The sequence below is a fragment of the Girardinichthys multiradiatus genome, chromosome 1 (genome assembly GCF_021462225.1).
Source record: "Girardinichthys multiradiatus isolate DD_20200921_A chromosome 1, DD_fGirMul_XY1, whole genome shotgun sequence".
In the NCBI taxonomy this organism is placed as follows: domain Eukaryota; kingdom Metazoa; phylum Chordata; class Actinopteri; order Cyprinodontiformes; family Goodeidae; genus Girardinichthys; species Girardinichthys multiradiatus.
The window spans coordinates 28618325-28642822 of NC_061794.1; the positions used below are offsets into that span (position 1 = coordinate 28618325).

Below are 24498 nucleotides of genomic sequence, written 5' to 3' on the forward strand. Positions count from 1 at the left end.
GTTTTAGTATTTTGCTGTCAGGATGTATTGTTCTGTTTAGCCTTTCATTTACTCCTCTTTTGACATCAGGAGATAGTTAGCACCCAATTTTAAATAGAAAAACAAATTGAAGACATGCTGTTTAGGTCCAAAGACACCAGCAGAAACTCAACCTTCCCTTTCTGACCTCATATGAGAACACCAATATTTCAAATTTGGGTGTAAGAATGGACCATTCTACTAAAGTTGACAGTCAGGTAAACACAGTGGTAGAATATTTTTTAAGAATGATAAACTTAGTTTCCCTAAAAGAAACCTTGAAACAGCAATCCATGCTTTTGTTAACCTAGCTTTATAGAAAAATTGGTATGGTAAAAAGAAATATATGTACTGTCAATTATTTACAAATCTTATCAGTGTTTTCTAAGCTTAGCACTCAACTGTCAATGCTGGGTTAATAAAATATTTCAGTTCAGTTCAAAAATATTTTTAAATCATCTTGTTCTGTTGAACCTGGCAACTGGAATTTGCACAACATTTTTTTAAAGAGGGTAGTGATCAGTCAGGAATAATTCTGGATCACATAAAAGCTGGTAAACATTTGGTTTCAATCTAAATATAGGAAATTAAAAATTGTTAAACATTGCCAAAATAATCGTTACTATTGCAAGCAGACACAGTGCCTTGCAAAAGTAGAAACTTCGAACTGAAGAGAAAATGATACATGGTTTCTATTTATCACAAAAAAATATATATATATATATATATATATATAAATAAATAAATATATATTTATTGTGTCCATTGTTATTCACTCCGCTTTACTCAAAATTCCTAAGCAACATCCAGTGAAACGAACTGGATTTAGATGTTTTTTAGAAGCCTGTGTATAATCAAATCTGTGTATGAAGACAGAAAGCCTCAGTGTTTTGCCAAATGTTGAACAAACACCATGACGACAAATTACCATACCAGGCAGGTCAGGCATTAAATTTAAAGCAGGTTTAGATTATAAAAAAATATTCCACTATTTGACCAGAGCAGAGAGCACTGTTCAATAAATCATCTGAACATGAAAAGAGTATAAAACTGCAAATCTACCAAGACATGGGTGCCCAACTACACTGGCTCATAGTAACTTTGGAGGAGCATCAAAGATTCACAGTTCAGTTGTGAGAATCTTTCGACATAACTATTAGTTGAGCACTCAATGAATGTTTTCTTTATGGCGGAGTGGCTAGAAAAAAGAAGTCCGTAAGAAGTCCCATTTGCAAATTGCCACAGGACATGTAGGAGAAAAGTGGACATGTGAGAGAAGACGCTACGTGTGACAGAAGAATAATACTTCATGAGCATGGGGGCTGTCTCATCATGCTGGGCGATCCCTATTTCTTTATTAGACACATGGAAGCTGGCCAGAGTCGATGGAAAGATGAATGGGGCAAAGTACAGAGTGATCCTGAAGGAAAAACTGAATGAAAATTGTGGTTCAGAGAAGCTCTTCATCCAATCTAACAGAAATTGAGCTATTTTACAAAGAATGGGCAAAAATGTAAGTCTCTAGATGTGCAAAGTGGTGCTATGAGTAATCGCTAAATACAAAGAGAAAAATAGAAATAAATAAACATGTATCATTTTCTGTACATTAAATAATTATGCATTACTTTTTTTTGGGTCTGTAACATGAAATCCCAATAAATACTTTCAAATTTATGGTCGTAATGTGAGAAAATGTGGAAAAGTTTCATGGGTATGTTTACTTTTGCAAAGCATTGTACTTAGTGCACATGCATCACATCCACAGCAAAGTCACTGTGTTATTTTTGTCATATATATTTTTTTAACAGTTGCTTAGTTAATACTTACCCAAAAGCTGTAAAACACACATCTCCATGGTAATAACAACAAAAAACAAATCCACTCTTCAAACAAATCTAAACTTACAGACTCATGAAAATGCTACATCTCCCGCTGAAGAAACCTAAACAGGACTGCAAATGAAAACAGTCAAGCAACAGCCTGATTTCTGATTACTCTTTTTGTACCGCAGGTTTATTGAATACTGTATAAACACTGCACGTGGCTCACTAAAAAAAGAGATACACATTTAAGAGGAAGCTGAGATTACGCTTCAAGGTTCAGGGCATAACGTGTGGCAAGACAGAGAAGAGAGGGGAAATAAAACGGCAGAGGAAAATCTCCTTCAAGAAAAAAATCAAAAAGGTGAAACCATTAGGTGATAAACAGTTCAGAGAATGAAATAAAGGAACAGAAATGTGATGGAAAAAAAGTGATGTAGAGTGGTATAAGGTGCACATAAAGTAGGTTTGCAACAAAGAGAAGGTGCTGAAAGAAGTAGAATTGCCAAACAGTAACAGGAGAAGGATAAGTGAATAGAAGACAGTCTGAGAGAAAGTATTTACCAGATTGATAGGGCCCAGTCAGCCAGTGGAAGTGGAGGAGAGATTGTGACTCTGAGCCCTGGGATTGGCTGCCTCTCTCTGGAAGTACTGCGAGGGTGCAGAGCCTAGCTTATGGGCCACTGCTTTTTTAAGATTCAGGGAATGGGGAAGGTTGGGAATATTGAGGTATTATGGAGGAGTTTAAGGCAGGAACACAAGGGAGGTTAGAGAAAGGATTAAGGAACAGATGAAAAGAGCAGAAGAAGAGTGCATGGGTACCAAAGAGAAAAGACAATTTACTTGAACAGGACAGAAAGACGACAGAATCAATAAAAAAAGTTTAAAAAAAGACGCACAAACATGGACTGAGACTAAAAGATAGAAACACTGGAGAAAATTAAAGCAAATGTTGGAGGAATTTGAACAGTAAGTGACTCAATAACACAACAATGTTTGAATTTAGTGTTTAGTTTATCTATTGTCAGCTTTTCGCTAGCTAAATTTAAAACATAATTGTAAAATAGATAATTGAAGCAATCAAAACTAGCAGAAATATTGGACTTATTTTGGTTAAAGGGCATGAAAAAGGACCTGAGAAAATACTAATTTACTTCCTGCTCCTGGCTGAGTGACAAAAGAAAAAAATAAATGTCTTCACTGGCTAAAGGTTTCATTAAATAGCAACAAATCCCTTTGGACAATGTGTTTTTCATATTCACCTTAATGGACCAAATTTGAGTGCAGAAAGTAAATGCCAAAACAGCTCCATTCACAATGCAAGAATTAAGCCCAGAAAATAACACAGAAAAACACATCTCTCCTATGGATGCTTGTAGAAAGATTTTTTGTGTCTTTGAGCTTCGCATCTGAAGCATTTCTGCAGTGAGCTTCAAAACATGCCGAGTTGCTAGGACTAATTAGCAAGACAGTTGCGATGCCTTACAGAAGCATTCATGTCCCTTGAATTCTTTCACACTTTGTCACATTACAACCACACAATTCAATAATGCAGTTTTTTGAGATACACTAGTACAAAGTAGTGCACAATTTTAAAGTGGAAGTGAAATTATATAGCTTTTATTATAATTTTTTTTTTACCATACTTTGTAGAACCTTCATTTACTGGAATTTCAGCTGCAGTCTTTTGGGGTGTTCATCAAGACAGCTTTTCTACCAGGGTTACCCGATATTTAGCTCCATGTATTTTCCTCTAAAGTGTGAACTGTTTCCCTGTTCCTGTTGAATGAAAGCATCTCTAAATGCCCTCTAAATGACCTGACTTGAAAATGGGACTTCTATTGGCTATCTTGCTACACAGGCTTTCTTCTCCTCAATCTTCCATAAAAGGCCAGTATGTTGGTGTGCACTAATAGTTGTCCTGCCAACAGATTCTCTCAACCGGGACTGTGGATCTCTGCAGCTGCTCCAGAGTTACCGTGGTAGGTTTGCAGTTGGACTATACTCTTTCAATTTTTAGATTATTGAACAGTGCTCAGTATGTTACTTTGGAAGGCAATTGGGTACCCTGGATTGTATTTAGGAATATTAGACTAAAAGGAGGGCTGATGAACTTATGTACACCACAACTTTTATATTTTGTTTATGTAAATATGTTCTATTCTCCCTCCACTTCACAATTATTGCACTACTCTGTGTTGGTCTACCGCAAAAAAAAAAAAAGAATCTAAGAAAATACATTAAAGTTTGTGGTTGTAAATTATGGGGTAAGAACGCTGTCAAAAACAATGTGTATGTAAAGACGGAAATGTGTGCATATTAGTCAATAGTTGTGCATAAGTAAAATCCAAAGAGGTATATTTTCTCTATAAGAATACAAAATAAAATGTCACAGCTTCAAGAAATTACAAACACAAAGTTCAAGTTTACAGTTGTGGTTTATTCTTTATGAATACAATATGCTACAACAGTTTGTGAATACAATTTCTTTTCTATGAGAATACGAATTTACATCAGCGACGGCGTCACGTGATCTCAGGCTGGTTAGTGGAGCACAGAGTTAGTCGATTCGCGTTGCACATGCGCTGTCACACTCCTCACCGCCAGTAAACGTAGTGCAGGAATGGGAGGTAATTCAGTCTAAAAGGAATATCAGGAACAGAGGGGAGATAGGGAGGAAATCAAGAGTATTATAAATAAAGCATTGTTCTTATTTTTATGCCCGTCATCTTGGCACTAGTGCTGCTGCTTCTCTTCTTCTTCTTCTGCTGGCAGTTCGCAACAAGTTCAGAGGTGCATAGCGCCACATCATTGTATAACTCCGCCCAATGTTTTAGTTTTGTATTTCATAAAAATAAGAACAATGCTTTATTTATAATATTCTTGATTCCCCCCTATCTCCCAACTGTTCCTAATATTCCTTTTAGACTGAATTACCTCCCATTCCTGCACTACGTTTACTGGCGGTGAGGAGTGTGGCAGCGCATGTGCAACGCGAATCGACTAACTCTGTGCTCCACTAACCAGCCTGAGATCACGTGACACCAAGTCGCTGATGTAAATTCATATTCTCATAGAAAAGAAATCGTATTCACAAACTGTTATAGCATATTGTATTCATAAAGAATAAACCACAACTGTAAACTTGAACTTTGTGTTTGTAATTTCTTGAAGCTGTGACATTTTATTTTGTATTCTTATAGAGAAAATATACCTCTTTGGATTTTACTTATGCACAACTATTGACTAATATGCACACATTTCCGTCTTTACATACACATTGTTTTTGACAGCGTTCTTACCCCATAGTAAATACAATAAAAAGTAACAATTACAGGGGTGTGACTACTTGTGCAAGACACTGTACCGAAATGGCCACCTAAAACTGACTGCAAAATCCCACATGCAATAGGGTTAACATAGTGGAATTCATAACATGCAAAATAAAAATTGGTGTTCAAAAGATTAATCAAAAAAGTATAGCTGAGGCTATTGAACAAGCCTTTACATTTACACATAATCAGTCAAAATCCTAGCTCTGACTCTATCCCATCTGTATAGACCAAGATCAATCACTAAGGTTATGGCAGTTCATTGTAAATAAGTCATAAATGACAGCATACAAATCTCACAGCTATATATCTCATTCGCAGAAGTTGTAACCTTATGACATTACAAGAAATATGTCAAGTTACCATCAAAGTCTCAACAAAAGCCAACAGAAGTATTTGTTAGAATTTAAATAGAAGCAGATTGAATTCACAGCAACTATGAAGGCTTATTGTTTTTATACCCATTACGCCTCTTTAGCCGTACGTGTGATAAATCTTGACTTTTAGGGTTTGAAGGATAGACCTTATGAAGAAGGAAACTGTTTTGCAACATGACCACAAAGTGTTATGAGACCCAACATAAAGGCAACACTTATAGAGAAAAAGGAAAGCGAAGAAGAGAAAGACAGAGAACAAGTCCTGTTGTCCTAAATGAGTAAATGTGTCCTAAATGTTTCTCCGTCCTTCCTCTACTTATTTTGGGGGACTTACTTGAATCTGGGTGAATTGAGGACCTCTTCCCTGGATCTCTATGCAGTTGGATGCCTTTTACAGAGAAGATAGATGCAGCTAAAAAACACAAAGACACAAATCTGATGAGGCAGTTTTTGCTTTAAGGTAAATATTCAAGCCATTATAGTAGCACTCACTGTCAGGCAGCGATTGAACATGCTCTCCTAGAGTTCTGAAATAAGGGTGTCTCAAAGCCTCCTCAGCTGATACGCGGTTCTTCGCTTCAAACTAGAGATAAAGAAACCGAGATGGTTATTATTTATCCTGTTCATGAAGTTTGCTTTTCGAAGAGGTCCTCACCATTATTAATAAACAGAAAGGTACTTTACCTGTAAGAGCTTTAACAGCAAGTCAAGACCATCGCTGTCTATCCTGTGACAGAGACAAAAAGTGGGTGAGAAGAAGATAAATGAAGCGCTGATTAAATCTGTACAGAAACGTTTTGTGCAAGACTTTTTAAAAAACATCTTACACTATAACTACAAAAACAGATGCTTGTCCTAGTCAGAGCACTTTGTACCTGGGTGCATGGTTGACAATGGGTTCAGCATGGTAGCGGGGGAAATTGTACGTTTTAAACTCTTCACTTGTAGTGATCCCGGGCCAAGTCTCTTCTGTGGGAGTACCTGTTGGGGAAAAAAAGAATAATGGTTAACAAGGAGGGTACACAACCAAAAGCTTAAAAGTAGGAGGGCTTCACAAAGCAATAACTCATCCAAATCTGATATATTTCCCACCAAGAATACGAAATATGAGGTGCAGTTCATCTTCCACAGTTGATCCTGGGAAGAGAGGTCTGCCTGTGATCATTTCATAAAAGATGCAGCCAACGCCCCTGAAAGAGTAAGATAAAATAAATGTAGGTAAGAATTAAAGCATGACAACCGAAATAAACTAAACGTCACACATGAGTCAGTATTGAAGTGTTAGGTGAGATAAATATGTTTTAAAAAGATTATATAGTTGTGGTGTGAGTTTATTAGATACAATTCCTCAATGGGTCAGAAAAAAAACTGCTTAAGCCTAAAGGGAACAGGTATTCTCTGCATCATTATGGCAAAGAAAAACTGTTCGTAAATGTTTGCATCATTGCAAAATCTGAACTCTATGAATCTTGCATAATGCAACTGACTGTGGAGCAGGTTATTTTGCCACGTTTTGTAACCATTGTCTATTAGCAAGCACTACGCTTCCCAACGGTGCAGCCTGAGCCTCTGGGACAATAAAATACACAGATTCAGATGTGCAACATCAATAGGAGGGTTGAATAAACCATAGATTTTCTTACCAAATATGTCTACATGTGCAGACAGCATTTGATATGAAAAATGAAGTTAGCTTACCTAATACCTTACTAATAATAAAACCTTTGTGAAAGAGGCAAGGCACACAATAACATGGACTTCTTTCAGCTAAGTTTGAAAACTTACAGCCTTTTGGAATTTTATGGGCATTAGAGAGAAGAAAGCATAAGAAAACACATAAACAACGGCAGCGATTGTCTCTCTATTTGCTGAAATTATTTTCTTTCTCACCACATGTCAATGGGTGTGGAGTACTCAGTTGAGCCCAGAAGAACATCTGGTGGTCGGTACCATAACGTCACGACTTCATTTGAGTACGTCTTTGTGGGGACAGACTTAGCCCGAGCTAAACCTGAATGAAAACAAACAATTTTTCATTATATATTGGCAAAATTTACAAAAACAATGTTGCTTAAGAACTTTATTCACCTTTACATAATTACTTTAAATACGTTTTTAATTTTATCTATTTGGAAATGACTTCCAACTGATTTCTTTTAAATTATTATGTCATCTTTCATATTGTACCAGAGGAGGGCAGTGTTGGGTAGTTTTATTTCCAACCAGTTCATTCTGATCATGGAGGAGGTGAAGACCATGTAGTGGGCTTATAGGTCTTATCATTTTATTTTATTATTATATTATTTAGCGAGTTTTCCTAATTTTAGCACATTATAAAAGGTAAACTATATTTTTCTTCAGCAAAAATTTCCCTGGGGATCTATTTCAATGTTAAACGTTTATTTTATGGAATCTTTAGAAAGAAAAGTACAGGGGGAAAACATAGTATGCTCTTAGTTAAACGTTGTCTTACCAAAATCTGCCAGTTTGAGCTCTCCTTTTTCATTGATGAGCAAGTTCTGGGGTTTAAGGTCTCTGTGGAGAACCTTCCTTCTGTGGCAGTAGGCTAGACCTCTTAGAAGCTGAAATAAGAAGATCTGAAGAGGCAAAAATAGTATATCACTCAATCCATATAAAAAAATCTATAGTTTGAGCAACATTGGTTCTTGACCCCCATAATCCACCACCCAGGGTAGCACAGACTGGGAGGAGGTGGGGTCCTTGATTTGGACATTTGCATTATCAAGGAAAAACCCCTGATAGTGTTTTTAACCATTTTTTTAAAGATTTAAACAGGCTAAAGATAAAATGTTCTCAGACATTCAACAACAAGGAAACTATCTCTCTTTGGTAATTGTTTTAAAATATATATATAATAATTGCCTGTACTTAACAGAAGCAAAAAACTCGAAATTACCTTGACATTGTGAATACTCATGATGCTCCCACAGTCATCCATATATTGCTTGAGGTCTTTTTCCTGTCAAAAGTGAAGAAAGATACAATGGGGTTATGGACATTACTGTCCTTAAATTTCACAAACTCTATAAGGTTTAGGTGACACCTACCAGGTATTCAAACACCAGAGTCAGGCACTTGTCAGTGTGGATGATGTCATGGAGAGTGACAATATTGGCGTGTTTCAAGTCTTTCAGCAGAGACACTTAAAAGGGAAAACAAAATAAATCATAACTTCCACTCATATCTCTTTTAGAAAACAACAAAGCCCATTTTCTTATACTTTCTTCTTGACATCTGTATTGGGTCATTTTTATGTTAGCGGTAGCTTTTCGATTGTGGAGTGCAGTACCTTCTCTTATGGCTGTGCAGGGTGCACCCTCTTCATGCTCCAGGCGTATCTCTTTCAGAGCTACCAAATTGTCTGTCAGCTTGCTTCGGCCTTTAAACACTGTAGCGTAGGTTCCCTGCACAGATGGAAAACATGTGAGTGCACTTTTAAAATCAAGAAAGTTGAATATTGATTGAGTTCATTTTCATTATTGATCTAACCTCGCCCAGCTTGTCCAGTTTGATGTACGTCTCAAGTTTCCCAAAACCAATTTCAGACTGCAGGAGGACAGAAAAGATGGGTTCAGTTAGGCCGGTTCACTGGATCTTGTCACATTGTCACTGTGCCAGTTAGGATTTGTTTTCAGTCCAGTGTATTTGTAGGTAAAGCAAGCCTTTAGCAGTTCATTAAGCTAATTATCTCTTGAAATCCTCTGTGACAAGGTTGTTGGAAATGAAATTCTGCTAAGTTTGACATGTGGGAAGAATCTGAGTCACCAAGCCCTATTTTAATACAGCTTAACTACAGGACCCAACAACAGCAATTTATATTTCTGCAAAATCAAACCATTTTGTTAGCAATCTACACTCCTTGGCCTCTTTATCAGGTGCACCATGCTAGTACTGGGTTTGATCCTTTTGTTGGATGAGAACTGCCCTAATTCTTCATGGTATTGATTCAACAAGGTGTCAGACATATTGCTCAGAAATGTTAGATCACAATGAAATGGCAGCATCATGCAGTTGTAGCCGATTTCCCATTCCTCCACATCCCAAAGGGTCTCTACTGGATTGAGATCTGGTGACTGTGGAGGGCATTGGGAACAGCGAACTCACTGTTGTATTAATGAAACCAGTTTGGGATGATTTGAGCTTTATTATATGGTGCATAGACCTGCAATCAAAAGGCGGGTACACCGTGGTCACAAAGTGATGGACATGATCAGCATGCTTAGGTAAGCTGTGGCATTTAAACTATACTTAGCTGGTACTAATGTGATAAAGTGGGGCAAGAAAATATCAACATCACCATCACAGCACCAGCCTGAAGCACTGATACAAGGCAGGGTGCTTTCATGTTGTTTACCAGATATTCTTGGCCTACCATCTGAATGTCACAGCTGAAATCAAGACAAAGGCAAAGTTTTTCAATCTGTTAATGTCCACAGAACTATCCCAACCATTCTCTGTAAACCATGGTGATGGCTGCGTGTGAAAATCTCAGTACACCATGGGTTTCTGAAAGTCTGTCTGGTACCAACAACCATGTCACTTACAATGTCCCTTATATCACCTTTCTTCACCATTCTAATGCTCAGCTTGAACTTCAGTCATCTTCACCATGTCTAGTGGCCTAAATGCATTGAATTGTAGACATTATTGTCTGATGCGCTATTTGTACGAACAAGCAACTGAAAAGGTGTACCCTTCAAATTTTCTGGTGAGTGTATTTATTCCAACATGTATTTTGTCAGTCTTTGATAATTTTTTTTCATATAAAATCTGCAGGCTTAAAATTTTTTTAACAGATAAAGGAAAAACATGTAATTTAAATAAATCCCACTAAATAGAGACATTCTTCAGAATTTCACATTTAATTTCCACAAACAACAACGACATATATGAAAACGGGCACTCCGTGTTTAGCTTTAAAGATTTCTACAGAGATCCACAGGGTATTTTCCCCACCTGAGTAAACTCTGTATTAATCCTGCTTTTAGTTAATATCCAACAGGTTCAACTGTCACCGTTTGTCACCCTGGATTTCCAGGGAATGAATAATTAATGGACAAAGCTACATCAAGCTGTGACAGCCACAGGCCTGTCAGGTTATATCTCTCTGTTTCTAGCTCTTGTTTATTTGACTCTAAAAACACATTTACTGTATGTTCAACACACCCCTCTATCCCGTTATAGCATGTGAATGCCAGGTCAGTCCATGCATTTGCGCTTATATTCCCTGACTGACACTGCTGATGAACCATGTGATCTTCTTAAAGGGGATGCCAACATTTTAGCAAGTTCAGAAACAGGAATACAATGAAGCAAATCATTGTGTATGTGGGTATTCACACATATTGATGTGCATAATTTAACTAATTCAATCTAATTCGCAACAGAATGAACTGCTTTTGTACCTGTTGATTATGACTGACAAATTTTCATGGTATTGTCCCCCCAATGTGTCAAAAATTAAAATGAACTGGAGGCGCATGTCTTCCCCTCTCTTCGCCCTATTTCCTGTCTGCCTACTTTCAATTAACAACAAAATAAAGGCCACTAGTGCAGCTAAAAAAAATCTTAAACAAAAATGCCGAAAGAATCTGTCTGGCTTATCATTACATTAGAATGTACAATGCAAGTTCATAACACTTGGAACATATTAGCCAACAATTATTGCACTCCAAACAGTCCACATATATTAAACATTTTTGCACTGACGACATATCCGCGATATATTGTGTAGCTTTACTGCTGGGGTAGTGCGCACAAGGAACGCATGTTCGCCCCGTGATGAAGTCAATGTGTACATGGCTTCCCGCTTCTGCTCGAGCGGTTTGTGGAGTTTACATGCCCATGAAATACAAAAATATTAATAGATAACGTAAAGGTAAATTTATTTATATAGCGCTTTTCAGTAACGAGACACTCAAAGCGCTGTACATTCAATTACAATACAATCACAAAGAAAATAAACACAGATACAGACACAGAAAAACAAATCAAATGATACTACAATCCTTCTAAGAAATCTAAAAATGTATGAATCCTTCTGAGAAATCTAAAAATTAATAACAGTCATTTGCATCCATTGAAATGTAACTAAGCAATCACTGAGTTCTAACTAAGGAAGCTGAGTCACTGGTGTAAAAACTGCTTTTGTTCAAATTTTTAAGAGACTAGTATTTTCCTTTCACTGGTAAATCTAAAAATCTATGAAAAAGAGAAGAAATGAAATCCACATTTGGGTAAAAATAAGGAGCATGGGAAAGCAACACACATAAGCAAAGATTTTGCAAGGGCATGGTGGAGTCATGAGGGTACCAATATTTAAGTATGATCATGTGTGCAAAGAATTAGACTGTCAACACTGATGAAGGTACCATTGTCCTTGAAGAAGAGATGGAAGTTTTATCAAACGGCCATACCATTCAGTTTACAGATGAGGGGGGTTGCTGGGGCAGAGCGTCGTATTTACAGAACATCCAGGAGAATTGTCTTGATAAGAAGCCTGTGAAGGCCATACCGGGGCGCCTGAATTAGACAAACAAATGTTTTGGTTCAAGCTGGGTGGGATTTTCCACCTGCCTTCAAAGTCTTACTGGCATTCTCAATTTCAAATCCAAATAGCCAAATTTCAGGTACTTTCAGTAGATCCTGAGCAAACAACTTTCCCCAAGATTAAATCATATGACCATTGAGTCCGGGCAACGCAGCCAGCCTGTGATTCTGTTCAAGGATCGCGTCCAGCTTGCGATTCTGCTCTCTTAACATATCAGTCTGAGTGCTGAGAGCTCTAAAGATCCCTTCAAACATCCCAGGCAGCTTTGGAGTGCTTTGAACAGCTGCCGATGTTCTACAAATCTTTCGATAAACCAGGTAACCGCTGTGATGGAAATTCTTGCAGTAAGCATTCCACAGTGTATGACCTTTGGTTTACCTCACTCCAGTGAACATCTGTGTTAGAGGAGGAAGCTGTAAAAGCCATTATCAGAAGTTTAATGGTTAAGGGCATTTGTTAGGGTGATGCCTCAGGGAGAGTAGATGGTTGTTCCTAGGTAACCTAGTCACCTCTGAACCCGAGAAGGGTCTGGGGTCGTAAAACACAGACTCTTTGAAGTTGAGATAACACTGTCATGTTCTGGTATAAATACTGTGTGTAAATGTTGATCGGGGCTCTGTTTCACTGACTAACCTCAGTGTCAGGGTCTTCAAACGCTGAATGCCTTTGAATAAAACTTATAAAGACAAAGTCCGGATTTTCTCTTGTTATGAGTCAACTTCTACCCACTTTGATAAGAAAATTCCACAACAGTTTTAGCGTCACAAACAGGATCTAACGTGCCAGAGGAGACCGCAGGAGGGGACACGGACGCCTGGCCAGCCTGAGAGTTGTTCTCAGTCCACTTCCATTTTACGGAGGGGAGTCCTCATGTCCGCCTGCGGCTTCTGGACGATTAGATCCGAACTATTTGTCTTCAAATATATCTGGGTGAGAAGTTGCTCTGTAGGATATAATGTATATTATTATTTTTATTACACATTAACCATCATCTCCTAACTAATTAATTAGGTTCCAGAGTTGCGAGAGGGAGGACATCAGCTGAGGGCCCAGTTACCCTGCAAAAGGAATGGCAGGGAGGTTCTCATTGGTAACAATGGGATAAAGCAAAACACAGGGTTTTGCGGGTGGTTTTTAGCAATTTTCTACACCTCATAAAGGAGAAAAGCCAGTGGGCAGACGTGCCGCTGAACAGGTAAAAAAAAAAATGGTTCCGGAACCTTGAGGCATCAGGGGTATCTCCTTCTTCATACTCTGATTTATAAAATAATGAAAGGAAAAAGTGGGGATGATTGTGTTAAATGTGCTTTAATTTGGAAGATAAATTTGGTTTTTCACAGCGTGGAAGTTTGAGTGTAAATAAGTTAAATAGTTTAAAAAGTTTCAAGTAAAACAGTTGATGGAAAAATCAAAGAATCAGAGTTATGATTTCATACTTGGTGGGAATTATTTATGAGATTCAATTTGTAGGGTTTATGCATCTGAATTACAGGTCCTTCTCAAAATATTAGCATATTGTGATAAAGTTCATTATTTTCCATAATGTCATGATGAAAATTTAACATTTATATATTTTAGATTCATTGCACACTAACTGACATATTTCAGGTCTTTTATTGTCTTAATACGGATGATTTTGGCATACAGCTCATGAAAACCCCAAATTCCTATCTCACAAAATTAGCATATTTCATCCGACCAATAAAAGAAAAGTGTTTTTAATACAAAAAACGTCAACCTTCAAATAATCATGTACAGTTATGCACTCAATACTTGGTCGGGAATCCTTTTGCAGAAATGACTGCTTCAATGCGTCGTGGCATGGAGGCAATCAGCCTGTGGCACTGCTGAGGTCTTATGGAGGTCCAGGATGCTTCGATAGCGGCCTTTAGCTCATCCAGAGTGTTGGGTCTTGAGTCTCTCAACGTTCTCTTCACAATATCCCACAGATTCTCTATGGGGTTCAGGTCAGGAGAATTGGCAGGCCAATTGAGCACAGTGATACCATGGTCAGTAAACCATTTACCAGTGGTTTTGGCACTGTGAGCATGTGCCAGGTCGTGCTGAAAAACGAAATCTTCATCTCCATAAAGCTTTTCAGCAGATGGAAGCATGAAGTGCTCCAAAATCTCCTGATAGCTAGCTGCATTGACCCTGCCCTTGATAAAACACAGTGGACCAACACCAGCAGCTGACACGGCACCCCAGACCATCACTGACTGTGGGTACTTGACACTGGACTTCTGGCATTTTGGCACTTCCTTCTCCCCAGTCTTCCTCCAGACTCTGGCACCTTGATTTCCGAATGACATGCAGAATTTGCTTTCATCCGAAAAAAGTACTTTGGACCACTGAGCAACAGTCCAGTGCTGCTTCTATGTAGCCCAGGTCAGGCGCTTCTGCGGCTGTTTCTGGTTCAAAAGTGGCTTGACCTGGGGAATGCGGCACCTGTAGCCCATTTCCTGCACACGCCTGTGCACGGTGGCTCTGGATGTTTCTACTCCAGACTCAGTCCACTGCTTCCGCAGGTCCCCCAAGGTCTGGAATCGGCCCTTCTCCACAATCTTCCTCAGGGTCCGGTCACCTCTTCTCGATGTGCAGCGTTTTCTGCCACACTTTTTCCTTCCCACAGACTTCCCACTGAGGTGCCTTGATACAGCACTCTGGGAACAGCCTATTCGTTCAGAAATTTCTTTCTGTGTCTTACCCTCTTGCTTGAGGGTGTCAATAGTGGCCTTCTGGACAGCAGTCAGGTCGGCAGTCTTACCCATGATTGGGGTTTTGAGTGATGAACCAGGCTGGGAGTTTTAAAGGCCTCAGGAATCTTTTGCAGGTGTTTAGAGTTAACTCGTTGATTCAGATGATTAGGTTCATAGCTCGTTTAGAGACCCTTTTAATGATATGCTAATTTTGTGAGATAGGAATTTTGAGTTTTCATGAGCTGTATGCCAAAATCATCCGTATTAAGACAAGAAAAGACCTGAAATATGTCAGTTAGTGTGCAATGAATCTAAAATATATGAATGTTAAATTTTCATCATGACATTATGGAAAATAATGAACTTTATCACAATATGCTAATATTTTGAGAAGGACCTGTACATTGGATGTCCATTAATCTAATACTCATCTTTATACAAGACAAATTAGGATGTGACTAATTTCTAAGTGAGACATCGATGAACTGAATAATTAAAGTTTGTGTTTTGTTGTTACTGGAACTGAATTGCAGTTAAAAACATCTGGATTTTTTTTTTTTTTCTTTATGTTGCTTTCGTTAAATTCATAATGACACATGGTTATGTCAGAATTCATTTCTTTGGTTCTAGGTTATGTGATCTTGGTTACTAGAACATTTTTGTACAAACTTTTTGCTGGATTGTCGCATGGGTTGGACCCTGCGCCAGAAGAGGGGAATGTCAGAATAAAGTAACATGGGGTTCCAAAAGTTTTAGCACTCATGGGAAAAAGGGTAGCTCATACCTCCAGTGAGGACTTAGTGACAATGCGAAAGAGATGTTGTACTTTGTTTATATAAATGGTGCATAGCTTCCTAAGACCACATTCTGAAAACCTCTCTGAAATTATGGTGTTGATTTTTTGTGAAATTTTATATCTCCACAGATTAGACCATTTTTGAAATTCTTTGTGGGTATTCTGAAATTATGAAATGTTGACCTGTAATCAGACCTTCCTCAAACATCATGTCACATTTTTGATATTCAGAATATTTAGCTGATGGTCATTGCTAGTATATCAGGTGAAGTCAGAAGATCAATTCTTTGGATTTTGTTGGATGTTTTGATGAAGTTCATGTAGTTAAGCACGTAGGTTTGAGAATGGGACTTTGAATTGAAAATTAGCCAAGTGTTGTGAAGGCTCTACCTATTGTTCTCACTTATATGAGATTGAGACAAAGGACACAGGCAAATCTCAGTCCTTTTTAAGTGCTGTGTGGCAGGTCTCCTAATTTGGACATGCGGATATTGCCAAGATAATTTTCTTCCACATCTTTGTGTGAAGATAGGATGTTGTTTTACTGTCAAAACCTGTCCACTGTGTTTTCTCAAGTTTCACAGATGGTGAAGGCTGCATTACCAGAAACAGCCACTTCCACCCTCCAGTCCTTTATTCCTGGGGACTGGATTCTGGTCAGAGAATCTAGGAGAAAACACAGGAAGTCCAGGCGCTGGAATGGCCCATATCAGATCCTACTAGACACCCAGGAAAGCTGCAGGAAAGCTGCAGGAAAGCTCCAGATCATCCAGCTTCATCTGGCTTCCAGGACGCAAGTCATCTTCCAACTGGATCTTCCACGGCCTGAAAGGTGTGAGGACAGCGGACCACCACAAGATAAAGAACTGTAAGCTGATCACTGGCGAGTGATTGAAGAACACTGTTCTTACAAGGGCACAATAATCCCTTGGGCAGTGCAACGATATTTCAGAATCTACTTAAGGCCATGGCATTGCCTGAAAGTTAGAAATCATAAGGTCATTTGCCTCACTGCACACACACCACAGTGAGAGATTCTTTCCTCCCACTTTGACAGCGAGACTGACTCTGAGGAGGATATCTCGGATGCTTTTATCTAACTTTTATGTTTATTGCTTGATATTTATCATTATGGTATTATTACAAATTTGAATGTGTTCATTTCCACCGTTGTTTAGTTGGACTATGGAAGCCTAACTTCCAGCAGGTTAGAGTTCCTGTTTCTAAATATATTTCTAGAGGAGCTTCCTACGACCGCCCACCTGTACCAGACTGGTAACAGGGCAGCTTGAAGCCACTCAGGAGAGTCAGCAGGATTTTTTGTTTTTTAAGTTGTGTTTATAATTTGTTTTCTTTGAAAAAAAACTGTTTGCTTTCAGTACCAGAAGAAAGGACATTCCACTTCAAGGTCACGGTGCAGTTAAATGGAAGATGGTCTGTTCTGATGCTAATGATTGGTATTGCAAGTATTTTTTTATAACTCTTGTGTTCATTTTGGGAAAGGTACAGCAAAGACAATGTGTGGTTAATCTGACTAATAATATTCATCAGCGGATTCGAAGAGAGATTCATCACTTTTCTGACTACTATGATCATACTGATAATGTTTGGTGGCAACTGATGCATCAAAACTGTGAGGAATTATACTGTAAGAAAAAGCAGAAATGTTAGTAAATTTGCTAGTGAGACTAATTTAACGTGTGCTTCTACAGGAACTCTTTATAGAATTCGGGGTATTAGAAATCCGATTAAAGATCCAGATATTTGTATTACACAGGAGGAAAGTACACCTTATTTCCTTGGAAAGACGGAGGGTTGTAAAACTTTTATACCAGTTTCATGTGCCTTGACCCACATTAATACATCTAGACCTTGTCCTGTCAGGACTGATCCTTATACTATTTCAGAATCTTTGGCTCCAGATCCCTTTGTGTTAACTCTTAATCTTACAGCCTTACCGGATGGAGGTTAATTGTATGGCATGGCAAGTAAATTAACCAGGGTTCTTGTTACTTTTCCTAGTAGAGATGGGTTTTCGTGTCCTAAGAACATGGGTTGGATGTGTGGAAATAGATCATATCTGTATCTGCCTGCTACTTGGTCTGGAGTATGTTATCTAGCTCACTTACTACATACGGTCACAACTTATACTTCAATCAGCCTAAGCTATTAGAACGATGAGTTTGCAAACTAGAATGGCTTTGGATTATCTGTTAGCTGAGAGGGGTGTTGGTTTTGAAGAATTTTCCTTTAGTTGTGATTATCTTGTAATCAGAAGAAAGGAGTGTGATGGAAATTCTTGCAGTAAGCATTCCACAATGTATGACCTTTGGTTTACCTCACTCCCCTGAACCTCTGTGTTAGAGGAGGAAGCTGTAAAAGCCATTATCAGAAGTTTAATGGTTAAGGGCATTTGTTAGGGTGATGCCTCAGGGAGAGTAGATGGTTGTTCCTAGGTAACCTAGTCACCTCTGAACCCGAGAAGTGTCTGGGGTCGTAAAACACAGACTCTTTGAAGTTGAGAAAACACTGTCATGTTCTGGTATAAATACTGTGTGTAAATGTTGATCGGGGCTCTGTTTCATTGACTAACCTCAGTGTCAGGGTCTTCAAACGCTGAATGCTTTTGAATAAAACTTATTAAGACAAAGTCCGGATTTTCTCTTGTTATGAGTCAACTTCTACCCACTTTGATAAGAAAATTCCACAACACCGCCAACTCCAAAAAGCAGAAATCCTGTTATCAGAAATCCAATTATGTACAAATCTTCCACGTCCTCAACTGACATTGTTGTCAGGCACACAATCTTCCACTGCTGCCAGGAATCCATTGTGTATCTGGAGAAGAATGTCCCGTCTGGACAAGAGGGTTCCCCTTTACCCTGTCTTCCTGTCGGGAAAATTTTATCGATTGCGTTGAGAGACCAGCTGACCAAATCCATAATGAACAAATTAAGAGGATATGCGAACAGAGGCTCTAAGAAAAACATGGACAAAAAGCTGAAGCAGGGCAAAAAATGGGGGAGGATCAAGGAGAGAGTGGAAAAGTGTCTGACCCCACCGAGAACAGAAGAGAAAGTCACAATATCTTGTGTTTCTTTAAACAAAAGTCTAATACCATGGTATAGCCATGCATAAAGCAAGGTCCAATTAAAAGCATACTCCTAAACCTTGTGGAAGGTGAGACTAAAATTACTGTGATTGGTATCAGGGCCAAAAAAAAAAAAAAACATTACAATCTGGACATCCCTAAAGCACATCACTGCCCCATTCAAACAGAAAATCTTGTTAATCTGCATCTAAGGGACAACACTTTAAATTGTTATACACTATAAAATGAAATGACAAATAAAAATGACAAAAACATGCAGCTCCTGTCTGAGTCATTGACAGTAGCTGTCAGAAACCATGGCTAAAGCTACCCTGCCCTTTAGGCCAAGAGTCATTTTCATTAGCAAACTAAAATTAAAAGTGCAAAATAATCTACATGAGCACCACATTTCCTCAGTTTAACCATTTTCTATAATAGAATATTAATAGACAAGAGACATTATACATTTTCTTAATATTGCTACTTCAGGCATCTCTAAAACCAAGAAAGACTAAGCTTTTTGCAGCCTACTTACTGCAAATGGTTTGCCCTCTGAGTACCTAATGCTTTGTGCACTTGCAAGCAGTATGTGAGTGAGTGTGAGTGTGCTTGCATATGTTTGCGATGGCAATGGGTTCATTTCTTCCTCAACGCTCCAGTGATTGTACTCAGCAGAACTAGGTCAGAACTTGTTTTAAAGACAAGATTAAAGTAACAGGACACAGGACAATATGAGTGCGTTTTTACATGAGTCTGTGCAGAGAAGGAGGAGACAGTTGTATAGATGGACCTCAAGCAGGAAATGCAAGAACTGAAATGTCTGCAGCTTTGATGAAAATGTGCACTGAGAAGAAACTTCCCTACTTGAACAACATTTCATTTGCAATTGTGGTTCTTTTATGTGCTGCTTATAAGAAAGCTTAATGCTGCGAAGGAGATGGATTGAGAGTGTTTGAGTGGGAGAGAGAAAATGACAGCTATCTGCAAAGAGAAGTGGAGGATGGCAATGAGAGGTGGGAGTTAAGGAAAACCCTTTAATTAACATGACGCGTCCAGGTCCCAGAGGTATAATCAACCAAACCTGTAAACATGTTGAATTACCACTATTATTCAAGTAACAAAAGTTTTAGAAATAAAAATTAAGTTTCCAATTTACTATTTTATTTTATCAGCTGAAGCAGAAATACATTATATTGCAAAAAGTATTTGTCTTTCTACTTCTACATGTACATGAACTTTGATGACATCCTGTTTTTAAATACATAAGGTCCAATTTGTTGATGGACCCACCATTCCAACTATTCTGTAAACATCTTCCTCAAGGTTTAGGAATGTGTTTATAGTTAGATGAGAAAACCAGAATTACAGCCTCCATTCAAATTCATCCTAAAGGTGTTCAAGAAGGCTGAGGTCAGAACTCTGTGCAAGTCAGTCAAGTTTCCACTCTAAACTTTATACACTTGCAGCCATGGAAGTGACTGTAACACCAGAACCCACAGATTTGTTGATGTGACCCAATACTTTTGACAAAAGATAGTTCCCACATGACGTCACACGACCTACATCCGGGTGCTCCAACGCCACTGTGATAGTACGGAAGCAGCTTTCCACTTTGTTTGGTGGCGCGTAAGAGAACCACGATGGTTGTGTATTGTTGGGTTAAGGGGGGAAAACACAAAGGCGATAAAACAGTAAAGAGAATATTTCTTTATACACCGAGAATCTGAAGAAGTGAAGGTGAGCAAACTTTGCAAATAAAACGAACGTGAAAAGGTACAGGCTTTGTCCGACATTATGTATCTGCAATCAGATTAGGTAGTAATGGTAATTTGATAAACAGTATATAGGAAAATGTTGCCGTTTTGTGATAGTAATGATTAATATTCAATTAATAAACTATATTGTATTAGAACTACTAAAATACAAAAAATCATTCAGTCATGACGGTGCAATGCATTATTTGACATATTTCATCCATTTATTGTTATTGTGCTTTAATATCTGCATTATTTCTGTTTCTCTGTTGATAATAGCAATATGTACTCTTCCTTCTTACAACAGATATGAGAAGGACTGGTGTTACATAAATGAAAAGTACAACACAGCCAGAGCCTTGCTGGACCTTCACAATGTGCATGAACCAGAAATCATTTTATTGCATTCAACTGATGTTATATTGTGCTTGACCTACCATGCAACTGTTTATTAGGAGTAAATCCACAAAGTTATGAAATATGCTGTTGTACATGGCAATTTGTGACATATCAGTCTACAACTATTATTGTACCTTAATCTAGCTTGTCGAGCTGTTTGGGATTCGAAAATAAATACGTATATATTCTGCTCTGTTTATTGGAATAAATATACAGGAAAATATACATGTACACATTTCTGCTTGTTGCACCACGTATGCTTGAAAAAAAGGTTAAAAAGGCCCAAAGACTTTGAGGTCCATAGTTTCTCCATAGTTTAGGCACTTTTTTGTGAATTAAATAATTCACAATGTCTATATACAGGGGTTGGACAATGACACTGAAACACCTGGTTTTAGACCACAATAATTTATTAGTATGGTGAAGGGCCTCCTTTTGCGGCAAATACAGCGTCAATTCGTCTTGGGAATGACATATACAAGTCCTGCACAGTGGTCAGAGGGATTTTAAGCCATTCTTCTTGCAGGATAGTGGCCAGGTCACTATGTGATACTGGTGGAGGAAAACGTTTCCTGACTCGCTCCTCCAAAAAATCCAAAGTGACTCAATAATATTTAGATCTGGTGACTGTGCAGGCCATGGGAGATGTTCAACTTCACTTTCATGTTCATAAAACCAATCTTTCACCAGTCTTGCTGTATGTATTGGTGCACCGCCTTTAGGATTCAATGTTTGAACCATTGGATGCACATGGTCCTCAAGAATGGTCCGGTAGTCCTTGGCAGTGACGCGCCCATCAGAATCAGAATCAGAATCAGAAAAGCTTTATTGCCAAGTACGTTTTTGGACATACAAGGAATTTGTTTTGGCGTAGTCGGTGCAATACAGTACAAATTAAACAGTATAAACATATCTACAATATAATATAAATATATGTGCACAGTTTTAAGTGAGTGAGAGTAAGTATAGAGCAGTATAAGATGCAAGAGCAATACAACAGTGCAGGTGATCATTGTGCAAGTATGGCAGTGCAAGTAAAGCAGGAGTCCAAGCTGAGCGTTAATGTAACGCATAGAGTTACAGGTTACAAATGTCCTGTCAGCAAAAAAGGGGGGGTGTGGGGGAAAGGGAGAATGTCAGGGTGGTTTCCGGGCTTTGTTAACCAGGCTGGTGGCAGATGGGAAAAAACTGTTCTTGTGGCGTGAGGTTTTGGTCCGGATGGACCGCAGCCTCCTGCCAGAGGGGAGAGTCTCAAAGAGTCTGTGACCGGGGTGGGAGGGATCAGCCAGAATCTTCCCTGCCCACTTCAGGGTCCTGGAGGTGTACAGTTCCTGGAGCGACAGTAGACTGCAGCCAATCACCTTCTCAGCAGACTGAATGACACGCTGCAGCCGCCCTTATCCTTGGCTGTAGCAGCGGCGTACCAGATGGTGATGGAGGAGGTGAGGATGGACTCAATGATGGCTGTGTAGAAGTGCACCATCATAGTCTTTGGCAGGTTGAATTTCTTCAGCTGCCGCAGGAAGAACATCCTCTGCTGGGCTTTCTTGATGAGGGAGATGATGTTTGGCTCCCACTTGAGATCCTGGGAGATGATGGTTCCCAGGAAGCGCAAAGATTCCACAGTGTCAATTGTGGAGTCACAGAGGGTGATGGGGGCAGGTGGTGCTGGGTTCTGCCTGAAGTCCACAACCATCTCCACTGTCTTTAGAGCATTGAGCTCAAGGTTGTTCTGGCTGCACCAGTCCAACAGATGGTCCACCTCCCATCTGTACACGGACTCGTCACCATCAGAGATGAGTCCGATCAGGGTGGTGTCGTCCGCAAACTTCAGAAGCTTGACAGACTGGTGACTGGAGGTGCAGCTGTTGGTGTACAGGGAGAAGAGCAGAGGAGAGAGAACACAGCCTTGGGGGGAACCGGTGCTGATGGTCAGGGAGTCAGAGACGTGCTTCCCCAGCCTCACGCGTTGCTTCCTGTCAGACAGGAAGTCAGTGATCCACCTGCAGGTGGAGTTGGGCACACTCAGCTGGGAGAGCTTCTCCTGGAGCAGAACTGGGACGATGGTGTTGAAGGCAGAGCTGAAATCCACAAACAGGATCCTGGCATAGGTTCCTGTGGAGTCCAGGTGCCGGAGGATGAAGTGAAGGGCTAGGTTGAATGCATCATCTACAGACCTGTTGGCTCTATAGGCAAACTGCAGGGGGTCCAGGAGGAGGTCGGTGATGTCTTTTAGGTGTGAGAGCACAAGGCGCTCAAGGGACTTCATCACCGCAGAGGTCAGGGCGACGGGTCTGAAGTCATTAAGCCCTGTGGTCCTTGGCTTCTTGGGAACAGGGATGATGGCGGAGGACTTGAAGCAGGCTGGCACATGACATGTCTCCAGTGAGGTGTTAAAAATGTCTGTGAAGACTGGAGACAGCTGATCAGCGCAGTGCTTCAGGCTGGCTGGTGAGACAGAATCCGGACCGGCAGCTTTCTGGGGGTTCTGTCTCCTGAAGAGTTTGTTGACGTCCCTCTCCTGGATGGAAAGAGCCGTCCTCGGCGTGGGTAGGGGGCTGGTGGGGGTGAACGTCAGGGTGGGGGTTGGAGGTGCCAAGGCCCCTCTTGAGGTTGGGGAGGTGGATTGTGGCTGCAGCTGTTGGGGGGTGTCGTGGGGGATGGTTGCAGGACTGTCCCTTTGTCTTTCAAAGCGGCAGTAGAACTCGTTCAGGTCGTTGGCGAGGCGTCGGTCGTTGATGGACAAGTATTGGGCCAAGGGAATGCCATGATATGGCAGCCCAAACCATCACTGATCCACCCCCATGCTTCACTCTGGGCATGCAACAGTCTGGGTGGTACGCTTCTTTGGGGCTTCTCCACACCGTAACTCTCCCAGATGTGGGGAAAACAGTAAAGGTGGACTCATCAGAGAACAATACATGTTTCACATTGTCCACAGCCCAAGTTTTGCGCTGCGTGCACCATTGAAACTGACGTTTGGCATTGGCATGAGTGACCAAAGGTTTGGCTATAGCAGCCCGGCCGTGTATATTGACCCTGTGGAGCTTCCGACGGACAGTTCTGGTGGAGACAGGAGAGATGAGGTGCACATTTAATTCTGCCGTGATTTGGGCAGCCGTGGTTTTATGTTTTTTGGATACAATCCGGGTTAGCACCCGAACATCCCTTTCAGACAGCTTCCTCTTGCGTCCACAGTTAATCCTGTTGTATGTGGTTCGTCCTTCTTGGTGGTATGCTGACATTACCCTGTATAACGTGGCTCTTGATACATCACAAAGACTTGCTGTCTTGGTCACAGATGCGCCAGCAAGACGTGCACCAACAATTTGTCCTCTTTGGAACTCTGTTATGTCACCCAGTCACCCATAATGTTGTGTGCATTTCAATATTTTGAGCAAAACTGTGCTCTTACCCTGCTAATTGAACCTTCACACTCTGCTCTTACTGGTGCAATGTGCAATCAATGAAGACTGGCTACCAGGCTGGTCCAATTTAGCCATGAAACCTCCCACACTAAAATGACAGGTGTTTCAGTTTCATTGTCCAACCCCTGTAGGTGACTGTTGAATGTTGCATTTGTCCACCTCATATGGATCTATACTGATTACAGCAATCTTTGTTTCGTACCTTTTTAACGA

The 24498-nt window shown here is 39.8% G+C and overlaps 1 protein-coding gene across 10 annotated transcripts in view; it reads right to left on the reverse strand.

The window, feature by feature from the left end:
• The window catches only part of LOC124866709 (cyclin-dependent kinase 17-like), a 71735-nt gene that overhangs the window by 3457 nt on the left and 43780 nt on the right, over positions 1-24498 (reverse strand). For 4 of the 10 annotated variants that reach the window (XM_047362629.1, XM_047362619.1, XM_047362679.1 and 1 more), the window contains 12 exons: positions 9058-9114; positions 8858-8972; positions 8616-8710; positions 8465-8527; positions 8021-8144; positions 7438-7558; positions 6640-6737; positions 6423-6528; positions 6232-6274; positions 6040-6130; positions 5882-5959; positions 2403-2524 (listed from right to left, as the gene is read on the reverse strand). In XM_047362629.1, coding sequence (XP_047218585.1) covers positions 2421-2524; positions 5882-5959; positions 6040-6130; positions 6232-6274; positions 6423-6528; positions 6640-6737; positions 7438-7558; positions 8021-8144; positions 8465-8527; positions 8616-8710; positions 8858-8972; positions 9058-9114 — 1095 coding nt within the window. In that variant the 3' untranslated portion in view covers positions 2403-2420. Of the gene's footprint in view, positions 1-1923; positions 1971-2402; positions 2525-4444; positions 4479-5881; positions 5960-6039; positions 6131-6231; positions 6275-6422; positions 6529-6639; positions 6738-7437; positions 7559-8020; positions 8145-8464; positions 8528-8615; positions 8711-8857; positions 8973-9057; positions 9115-24498 lie in introns of those variants that run through there. The other 6 variants (XR_007037890.1, XR_007037889.1, XM_047362637.1 and 3 more) reach the window with 6 other exon arrangements.